We start from the raw sequence: 10,816 nt of genomic DNA, 5'->3' as shown, positions 1-10,816 counted from the left end.
ATTGCTTCTGATATCGGTAAAACAACTGCAATTGTATTTAGAAATAAAGTATTTGTTAAAGATTCAAAAATATTGCAAGTCAAACTGACACTAATCACAGCTAAAATGCACATTTCACTCCTTTGGACGTTTGACATTTTAAATTACTTACTACTACTACAGTCCCAGTGTTGGTCACTAACACCACAGGCCATAGCATCGCTTTAGAACCACGTGCTATTTCGAGACGCATTGAGGGGGCAAAGACGATTTATTAAGCTGCCCTCAAGCCTGTCAAAACACAACAATATTTAAAAATGGTGAATGATCCATTCAGACATTTTGGTCTCATTTCCAAACAGTGATCGGAGTGAGGTATGGGACCTCAGGCCGGTGTTGACTTGCGAACAACAGAGTGCAGGAAGAGTAATGCTCAGGGAGGAGTGTGAAGCCTTTACTCAAGATGAAAAACACGTGAGCTGTATTCCCACCCTCTGCATGCACATTAATGACCAGACACCAGGTCAAAAAACTTTTATCAGCGTGCCCAAGCCCCTGCATCAGGAAGTCAAAGCATATCTACAGAACTTAATAAACATAAGGTGGGTCACAAAATTCAAATCACCTTATTCTTCCCCCATAGTGTAAGAAGTCAGGTGAACTCAGACTCTGTGTGTATCAAGAAGTAAATCGTAAGTCAGTGCCTGACAGACATCCTGTTCCAAGAATACAAGACATGCTCGATAGCCTCACTGGTAGGTCCTGGTTTACAGTACTGGACCAGGGGAAGGCTTATTATCAGGGGTTTTTAGATGAAGAAAGCAAGCCTCTCACAGCATTCATTACACCCTGGGGTTCATATCAGTGGGTCAGGATCCCATTTAGATTAGGCTCTGCCCCAGCTGAGTTTCAGAGAAGCATTGAAGAATGTTTGTGGGGCTTGTATGATGACATGTGCCTACCCTGGGGATAATTTGGTCCACAGTAAGTAATTTTTCAGGACTATGTTGAACATGTGAGAGCATTGTTACAGTCAATTAGAATTGTACATTGACAATTCAAGGCTGGCACGTCAGAAAACTTCAACAGATGATAGGCACTCATTCTGTGATCTTTGCAGTTTTACTGTTCACACTCTCAGTGTGATTGCATCCTGTCTCTGTACAGCAGAGACAGGATGCAGTTTCCACTACCATATTCTCTCCTGCTGCGTCATACATTCCAGTTTCACACAGTAGCCTATATGTTTCAAATTTATTAAGTACTTCTTTGTCAACAAAGGTGCTGCCATTTTGTCCAACAGTACACATACAAGCTGTTCTGTTCATTGGATGAGTTTGTGACCACTCAAAAAGCTGCAATCAATGTTGGGATGCCTTTTCTTGCAGATCACTGCAGGAATAAAACTGATGTGATAAGAACCTGTCTTGTATTGCACATGCCTTCAGCTGCTTCACAATTCAGCAGCAGGAGTGCTGATGAGAACCAGAAGGCAGGAGGAGCACATTACACCTATCTTAAGGTCAAGGCACTGGCAACGTTTCAGGGTTGATTTTAAGGTTTTATTTTTATTTTTTAGTGTCTTAATGGTCTTGGGTCGCTTCAATTATCCAACCTGCTTTTACGTTATGAGTCCTCGTGGTCCCTGAGGTCCTCTGGCGCCGGCCTTCTCAGGGTTCCTGGGGTCAGAACGCTGACCTATACGGTGAGGCTGCGTTTCATCACTATGAATGAAGTTCAAGAGTGTGTTGATGAATGTGGACAGTGCTTGTTGGCAGAGGGTGGGCGGGAGGTTCCTGTGTGTGCATGTGCTTGTGTAAAATGGGTGGTGCATTTTTATTTTTTATCTTCTTGTATTTTTAACCTGTAAAGCAATTTGTGCTACAGTAGTAAATAAAATTTGATTTGATTTAATATGAAAATATTCGCTGAGTCTGGTTTCTGATGTGGCACCTAATTGAAGCAGGTTTCCACTTGACTTTCCAGGGTGTATTCTAAACCAGTTTATTTTGTCTCTCACTAAACTCTGCATGCATTGGGCAGAAGACAGCAAAAAATAAATAAAATTAATGAATAAATAAAAATACTTACATTAGATCTAATTAAAAAAACAGAAAAAAGAACAAAGAAACATGCTAAGTAAAATAGAAATGGGATTCTCGGTTGGACTATTGTTTTACATGATCAAATTCTCCTGACTATAACACCTAAAGCGTTTAACTGCATGTCATGAAGTCAGAGATCACAGTGTTTCTAGAAACTACCAGCTTTCTCTGTGGGCCTACAGCTGTCTCCCCCACCCTCATGGTCTGCCTGCACACTTTAAACCCCCCCTCTCCCCAGACCAGGCATTTGCTCGTAGGTTCTCAGCTGTCTGTGCTCTAAATAGACCTTATCAGGAGTAGACCACCTTCAAGGGGTTCATGCTCACACAATTTACTCCATTAAAAAGCACTTTTTCCTCATCAAGTTGGATGATAACAACAAGAACAGATGGGATGTTTGCTGCAGTTAAAAGATTTTTCATTAAAATCCTTTTTTAAGACAAAGATGTCTTCAGGAAGGTGTGTACACTGAGGAATGATCCCCTGCATGTCTCCGATGGTCCATCTTAGCCCCGTCCCACTACACTGTGGCCCACTATAAATATAAATTGAGCTGTCGGAGGGGCACGGTTACTTAAGTCAAGACAAAGTTACACTTCGTAGTGACTTGAAGTCCAGCTCATCTACGCAGCAGAAACACGCAAAACCAAATAGCAAAGAAGAAAGGACACACAACCTAAAGGTACAGTACAGACTTCACCTCCACACTGGGACTTCAGCAGGTACACAGACTGTCTGTCAGGCCAGCAGGAGGGGATTTGTGTCAGTCATTTGGGAAAGACAGGTTTGCAGGCTCAGACAAGAGGTATGAGATCATGCCAAATAAGGCCTGCGGGAGGCCATTTAAACTTAGAGATAACACGTGTATGGCCATTTGCTTCAGCACAGCCAGGCCGACGAGACAACGGTAGGAAGAATGCTAAGAGTCACAAATCTACAGAAGTGTTAAACTTGATTTTTACTGGCGCTGTGTTATGATTCCTGCACTCCTGGATGAAAAGATCCTCACACTGAGTGTAAACCATTTAAATGATTTATTTTGTCTTTTGTGTTTTGTTATCACTGACCGTCTCCTTTTTCTGTCAGATGGGAGAGCCAATGCAGTTAAAAGATGAGGGAAACAAGCACTTTCAGGCTGGGGATTTCGACCAGGCCATTGAGTGCTACACCAAAGCCATCAAGATGTGCAAGGACAAGAAGGTGTTGGCTGTCATTCACAGAAACAGATCTGCATGCTATCTTAAAAAGGTAAGCAGCTTCATTCGGCAGCACAAACACAAATTAAAAGTGTATTTGTAAATGATCTCACTAAGAAAAGACTATTTTTCTACTTGTAGGAAAACTATTCCAGCGCAGCATCTGATGCAAGTAAAGGTAGTGTGATGACTGAGAAACTGAAGAAACTGAAAATAAGCACTCGGTATCGCAAAAGCCTTGAAATTCATCGTGACTGTTTTTTTCACCCCTTATAAAGCAATTGACGTCGATGCAGCCGATGTGAAAGCCTTGTACCGACGCTGTCAAGCCCTGGAAAAACTCGGAAAGTTGGACATGGCCTTCAAAGACGTGCAGAGATGCGCCACTATTGAACCGAAAAATAAGACCTTTCTGGAAACTCTCCGCAGGCTGGGGGCCGAAATCCAGGCCAAGGTCAGTATTAGGCACAAATATCCAAATGGAAATGTTCATCCAGGTCTCACATTTTAAAAAATTCATTCATGGGTCATTGAAGGCAGTGTAGATAGAATTCTTGTGGCCTAAAAATAAATAAGGCCCAAATGAAAAAATGTCACTAACGGCTTGAAGACTTTCATTCAGTTTTCTTTTTTCTCCTCAGCTCAAAACAACGTTCTCCACAGATTCACGGGTACAGAACATGTTCGACATTCTGCTTGATGAAGAAATGGAAAAAGACAAAAAGGAAAAAGTAAGAAGCTTTTGATACTGTTTCTGACTGAGTGAAATTCCTACTGGTCAGAAAACAAGATTAATATTTTTATCTGGGATTTTGACAAATATTTACTTAATTTAACCGTCCAGGCGGCCAACAACTTGATCGTGCTGTCAAGAGAGGACGCCGGAGCAGAGAGAATCTTCCAGAATAATGGGGTGCAGCTTCTACAAAACATGATAGAAACAGGCAAACCGGAAATGATCCTGGCTGCTGTTCGCACGCTGTCAGGAATGTGCACCGGGCATAAAGCGCGGGTGAGTAGAAAAAATGCTACAAAATTCTTTTTCCTCTTAACACAGATATGTATGTTTATCAAATGTCTTCCCCTCAAACAGGCCATGGCCATCGTTAACATGGTGGGTGTTGATAAGATCTGCAGCATCATGGCTGTTGACAATGAGGAAATCGCTCTGGCAACCTGCAACCTCTTCCAGTGCATCAATGACTCGCTCAGTGGGGGAGATAAAAGGGATTATGGGAAGGAAGCCTCCTTGGTTTTAGGTGAGCTGGAAAAGTCGTCCGTCCACACTTGCTTTATCATGAGGAATATTGTCACAGCTATAATTCCCTGTAATGTTTAAGCAAAACAGAGAATATTATGATGAATATTGTGAGTTCTGACTGCTCCCTTCATAATATTCATGCTTGATGTAGAACAAATTTTCAGTTCCAGCTACAAAGTTGTTGCTGTAACCTCTAGATCATTAGCTGATTGCACTTTTTCATACTAATTTATTCTTGTTTGTTCTCAGATGCGGCCAAGGACCTTAAAAACATCCTTCTCTCTCTGTTGGAGATGGTTGGTAGTAAGAAGGTGTCTGGCCACGGCAGAGATCAGGCGCTCAATCTCCTGTGCAAGAATGTGCCCCGCAAGGGGAAGAAAGAAAAAGACAACTCAAGGGCCCTCTTCACAATTGACCATGGTGAGTATAACTGCACGAGCTCACTTTTCTGCCTTAAGCTACAGCCTGTCATTGCAGCGCCAGTCTCTGACGGAGTCTCTCCGTGTTGCATTTTCAGGTCTGAAGAAGATCCTGAAGGTTTGTGGACAGGTTCCTGAACTCCCTGACCAGCTGCTCCTGACAGAAAACACACAGCTGATTGCCAGCGTGCTTCTCAACAAGCTGTATGACGACCTCAAATGTGACCCGGAGAGAAACAACTTCAGGGACATCTGTGATGAATATATCAAGTATGTCCACCACTTCGCCATGCACTATCAACACATGTGACAACATGAAGCATCCTGCATGAAAGCCCAGTCGGCTCAATACTTTCTTTGTTCAGTCGTTACCTTATTGTCAATGCATTTTCCAAACAGATCCAAAATCGACCCCAACAACATGGATAAGACCATCCACGCCATCAACACCATCTCCGGGCTGCTCCAGGGTCCCTTTGACGTCGGCAACGCCCTGATTGGACACCAGGGCATCATGGAGATGATGGTGGCTCTGTGCGGCTCGGAGCGCGAGGTGGACCAAATGGTTGCGGTGGAGGCGCTGATCCATTCTTCTACAAAGATGAGCCGCGCCACCTTCATCATCACCAATGGCGTGTCTCTGCTGAAGGACATCTACAAGAAGACCAAGAACGAGAAGATTAAAATACGAGCGCTGGTGGTGAGTGTGTGGGAAGACGACTTTCTTATGAGTTTATTATACAGGCAAAAAGAAAAACATGGAAAAGTGAAAACAAAGCAAGGAGTTAAAGAGTTGTAGATACACAGATTTAAGCGTTATGCTTAACATAAACATTGGCATATACTTATAGTAAAAAACAAAAAAATACTAGATAAAGTTTTTAATAAATCATGCATGAAAACTAAAAAGAGAACATAAACATAGAAACATTGGATTTGTGTTTCATGCATGTTCATGTCTGTGTGCTTTGCAGGGTCTTTGTAAGCTGGGCTCAGCTGGAGGTGACGACTACAGCTTGAGGCAGTTTGCTGAGGGCTCCACTGAGAAGCTCGCCAAGCAGTGCAGGAAGTGAGCGATGAGTCACGAAAAATAACAACCGTTTTCTTTTGTTATTGCATATTGAAAAGATTCATTAAAGCACATGCACGGCACTTCTCATCCACACAACTGAGTTCTTTCCCTCTGTGGTTTTAGGTGGCTCTGTAATCCCCAAATTGATGCCAAAACCAGGAAGTGGGCAACTGAGGGTCTTGCTTATCTGACAAATGATGCTGATGTCAAAGATGACTTTGTGGAGGATGAAATGGCCCTGAAAGCCATGTTCGAACTGGCCAAGGTATGGAAACAACCAACAAACATAAGAAAAATCATCAACTGTCAGTTTTCAGAGTGTGGGCTTTTACTAAAAAATACTAATCAGACAAGGGGAAAAATAACACTAAAATAGAGACTTATGATATTTTTTTGATTATTTGTTTGTTTTAGAGGGATCATATGTGTGTATTACTGTATAACAACTCTACATTCACTCAAATGAGAATTTATGCCAGATTATACCAAGTAGGTCATTTCATAATACACACATTATTTTCTGATTTATGGAGTGGTGAAGAGACAAATCCAAAATATGAGGAAATAATACAAGAACAGTTGGTATAAATTGTGTAGACCTTGGTTTTTTGTCTCAAAGTAAAACTGGATCTCAAAAGTTAATTTGCATAGTGTTACCATACAAATTTCTTGTTTCAGTCTTCCTGTAACTTCTCTGGTTTCCTATTGGTTTTCAGTCAAAGGACAAAACCATCCTATATGCAGTGGCGTGCATTCTTGTTAACTGCACCAACTGTTACGACAAAAAGGAGATCATCCCTGAACTGGTGCAACTCGCCAAGTTCTCAAAGCAACACGTGCCTGAGCAACACCCCAAGGTAAACCAGGAAGAAGAACAGGAACCGTCTCGACTGCATGGAAAGTATTAGTCATGTGCAAACTAATTGCACACAATGAGCAACTTTTCTTTCTCAGGACAAAAAAGACTTCATTGAGAAAAGAGTGAAGCGGTTGCTGAAGGCCGGAGTCATATCAGCCCTTGCTGTCATGGTCAAAGCAGACAGCTCCATTCTGACAGACCAGACGAAAGAGATGCTGGCAAGGTATGAAGCATTTTTACAGAAAAGTAGTGAACAAGCCCTGGGATATGTTGACTGGTATGACCTGAAACTCTGTAAAGCATTCCACAAAAATAACAATAATGATAATGATTACTGTAGCACTGTACGTCAGTTTCAGCTGAGCAAAGACCCCATCTGACACACTTCCTGTTACACACTTCCCCCTCCCTGCTGACTCACGTTCCTGGACCCACACTCACACAAACACACATGCACACACATTCTCCCCCTGCTCTCTGCTGCAACTTCTTGGAATATTTACATTTGTGTATTTTGGGCGTACATATTTTATCTTAGTTATTGCATTTAAAGTTTCTTAAACTCTATTTTATGCCTTTTGATCCTGTTGAAAGGCTTTGCGTGCACGGCAGCATATAAACAATGACCATAAAGAGATTCTGATTCTGATTAGATAACAAAAGATTGCATTAGCGTTTTCACCCAAACAATGACCTGATACACATTTTATATATAAATTATATATAAAATAAATGCATTTTTTTTTGTTTATGTAGGATTTCTAATGCTTTTTTTATGCTTTCAACTTTAGGGTATTTTTGGCATTGTCTGATGATCCAAAAGATCGTGGTACTATTGTTGCCCAAGGTGGTGGAAAGGTAGGAAACATATCATCACTATCCCAGATATGTTTTATCATTGCAATTAAACTGGAATCACATTTTGCTGTGCCCTCAGGCTTTGATCCCACTCGCTCTGGAAGGAACAGATGCTGGAAAGGTGAAAGCCAGTCATGCCCTCGCCAAAATAGCAGCTATTTCCAATCCAGAAATCGCTTTTCCTGGTGAAAGGGTAAGTGACAAACAATTAGCATGCTTTTGTTTACTTCAGTGTACATTGATTTTTACTTATTCACCTCACATTGCCAACTAAGCATGCCTGTGCACGCATTATTTCATTAGCCGTATTCACACATATAGAACTCACACACCAACACCACAGCTGCCAGGCAAGGTGTAAAACGTGCGGCTCGAAAGAGAACCTACTTCAACTGGCCTAAAGCTGCCCCATTTATCCCAAATTTACATTCCCAGAGGCCTCACATTCTACTCTATGTCTACAAATGGGTTCTCATTATGGACATATCTTGTTTATTTGTGCTTTGGATAATTCAGTATGTCACTCTGAGTTGCTGGTAGAAGTTTATAGTTTAAAAAAGGACATTTTCAAAATGAATTCTCAGTCAGTGTCTTTGTTGTTTGACAGGTGTATGAGGTGGTCCGTCCCTTAGTCAACCTCCTTCACACAGACAGAGAGGGGATGCAGAACTTTGAAGCTCTGCGAGGCCTCACCAACTTTGCTGGATTCAGTGAAAAACTGAGGTGACATTTGACGCGATGATTATTTTCTGACAAAAACGCAAGTTTTTCCAGAATGTGTTTTTTACTTGAGCTTTATTTGTTTTTCAGGGTAAAGATTGTGAAAGAGAATGCTTTGCCTGATATTGAGAATTACATGTTTGAGGAGCATGACGAGCTCAGACAAGCTGCCACTGAATGCATGTGCAACCTCGTAACGTGTAAAGAGGTGAGGACAGCCAAGCCAATAGCATGGAAATCCATCCATACAAACTGCAGTTAAAACAAGTTTTTTTTGTCTGAGAGGTCAACTTCTATTTGTTTTAGGTCCAAGAGCGATACCTGGAAGATGGTAATGACAAGCTGAAGCTCCTGGTGCTGCTGTGTGGAGAAGATGATGAAAAACTTCAGATAGCTGCAGCTGGAGCTCTGGCCATGATCACTGCTTCTCAGAAGAAGCTGTGCACCAAAATGACCCAAGTGGTATGTGCAAGAATCATGTGCATGGGTATAAAATACCAGCATGGCAACAATGTTTGATTAGCATTTGCCCTTGACTAAAAGCTCACCAATTACACCCGCTAGATAAAACATAGTGCAACTGGATACACAGCAAAGTGGCTAAAACTATTCTGGATAACCAAATGATCCCATCTTACTTGGCATAAAAGACAATACAGTTTGACAGGCAATAGTTCAAATGATTCATCTCACCTCAGGGCAATTTTGAGTCATCAGTCAACTTCAGATGGTAGTACATTGACATTTGCCCTCTGCATTTTAACCACACCAATTAGGAAGTGGGTATTGTGTGGCAAGCGGTAAGCATTTGGGGGTTTCTCCTTCTTATGATCTTTGAGCAAAATGAAACTGTGATACTTTGGACTGGCTGGTAATATTACTTTGCATGAACAAGGGCAACTCATTTTCAAAACCATGAGAGCTCAAATCAATCAGTAACTGAGTATTCTATATCTACCAACAGACTGCCCAGTGGCTTGAGATCCTGCAGAGACTATGTCTACATGATAACCCGCACATCCAGCACCGCGGCCTTGTGATCGTCCATAACATGTTCAACTCTGACGACAATGAGCTGACCAAGAAGCTGATAGAGAGCGAGATGCTGGAAATCCTCACAATTATCGGCAAGGCGGCAGACAATCCCAAGAGGCAGGAGCCCATCGATACTGCACGCGCTTGCCTTGTCAGAGCTATGGATCTTGGTCTCATCAAGCCTTTCAGCAGCCCTTCTTAAAATGCAACAAACCAAACAACTGCAGCTGACATTCTTCTCTATTCCCTCTGTTAAATAGAGACTTTTTTCAATGCGATTTTTAAGTATTTTTATGTCTGGCTTAAAATCTCTAAGCATAGTCCTCATAATATCTGCTATTGTGGGATTAGCCAATGAAGTATATTACCATAAAACATCTGTTTTACAGTAGAATTCTTTTTTTTATTTGTTTGTACTGAGCTGTAACTGTGAGTGGAGGTATGAACATAAATTTGTTGTAATGTATACACTGTGTCTCATTGTTTTGTTTTTTTAAACACTAACACCTTAATCTCTCTTTATCTAGAAAGACATGTACATTTCAGTACCACTGGATCCAACTCAGAGTGTCCGGCGTTAGAGCTGACCCCAGCTGACAGAGTTGATTGAGTTATTGATAAGTCAGTAGTGTCATTTTTTGATTCTTCATCCTTTTCAGAAAAATGGATCAGACATACAAATTGATCATTGTTCTGTGTTCTGTAAAATGTTGTCAATGTATCATTTGGACACCAAAGGAATTGAGGAATTCCACACTGTGCTTGTAAGTTCATGCTTTTACATTACATTCGCCGTCACTGCAGTGACTGCAAGAAGCTCTTGTGAGAAGTCGGAGCATAGATGTCAAGTCAGGCTGCCAGAGTAGCTGATTCTGAAAGACACTGGTGCTGGTGGATTTGACAAACGTGATGATCTCAACTGCAGATTTTACAGCAGTGCCTTGGCAGGTAAGGTGCTCCTGAGGCAACTGGATCATAAATGGAACTAGTAGCATCAGAAGAAATAACCTGACTCACCAAACCGAAGGAGTCAGTCAATGCAGACCCAGCGTTCACTCAACAAGACTATTACAACTTTGAACGGCCAATCATTTTAATTCCTTAACTGTGACTTCTTGCTTTACAGGGAATCGTTGAGAATCTTTTTTAAAGTGCCATATAAATAAGTGTATAATAATAATGGTAAAAGGTCTACACTTATATAGCGCTTTTACACTGCATTGACAGAGCCCAAAGCGCTTTACACTGCATTAACACATTCACCCATTCACACACCAGTGAAGGCGGCTGCCATGCAAGGCGCTCAGTCCAT

At 41.6% G+C, this 10,816-nt stretch overlaps 1 protein-coding gene across 1 annotated transcript; it reads left to right on the top strand.

Moving 5' to 3' along the window:
• Positions 1-2,675: 2,675 nt before the first annotated feature.
• Positions 2,676-9,859, top strand: LOC115398242 (protein unc-45 homolog B-like). The gene is made up of 20 exons (XM_030104923.1): positions 2,676-2,766; positions 3,171-3,332; positions 3,422-3,458; positions 3,559-3,734; positions 3,922-4,011; positions 4,125-4,292; positions 4,374-4,539; positions 4,791-4,961; positions 5,059-5,230; positions 5,360-5,660; positions 5,935-6,029; positions 6,156-6,297; positions 6,749-6,889; positions 6,987-7,114; positions 7,683-7,749; positions 7,829-7,942; positions 8,357-8,472; positions 8,560-8,677; positions 8,776-8,931; positions 9,434-9,859. The coding sequence occupies exons 2-20, from the start codon at positions 3,171-3,173 to the stop codon at positions 9,704-9,706; spliced, it is 2,793 nt and encodes a 930-aa protein (XP_029960783.1). The 5' UTR covers positions 2,676-2,766; the 3' UTR covers positions 9,707-9,859.
• Positions 9,860-10,816: the final 957 nt, after the last annotated feature.

Source organism: Salarias fasciatus, chromosome 12, assembly GCF_902148845.1.
Source record: "Salarias fasciatus chromosome 12, fSalaFa1.1, whole genome shotgun sequence".
In the NCBI taxonomy this organism is placed as follows: domain Eukaryota; kingdom Metazoa; phylum Chordata; class Actinopteri; order Blenniiformes; family Blenniidae; genus Salarias; species Salarias fasciatus.
Note: the sequence above shows the minus strand (reverse complement) of the source record. Positions and strands in the feature narration are given on the sequence as shown.

Coding starts and splice junctions, on each gene's coding strand:
- LOC115398242 (XM_030104923.1), top strand. CDS start 3,171: ATGGGAGAGCCAATGCAGTTAAAAGATGAGGGAAACAAGCACTTTCAG. Junction 4,540..4,790: donor GGAAGCCTCCTTGGTTTTAG/GTGAGCTGGAAA, acceptor GTTTGTTCTCAG/ATGCGGCCAAGGACCTTAAA. Junction 6,298..6,748: donor CCATGTTCGAACTGGCCAAG/GTATGGAAACAA, acceptor ATTGGTTTTCAG/TCAAAGGACAAAACCATCCT.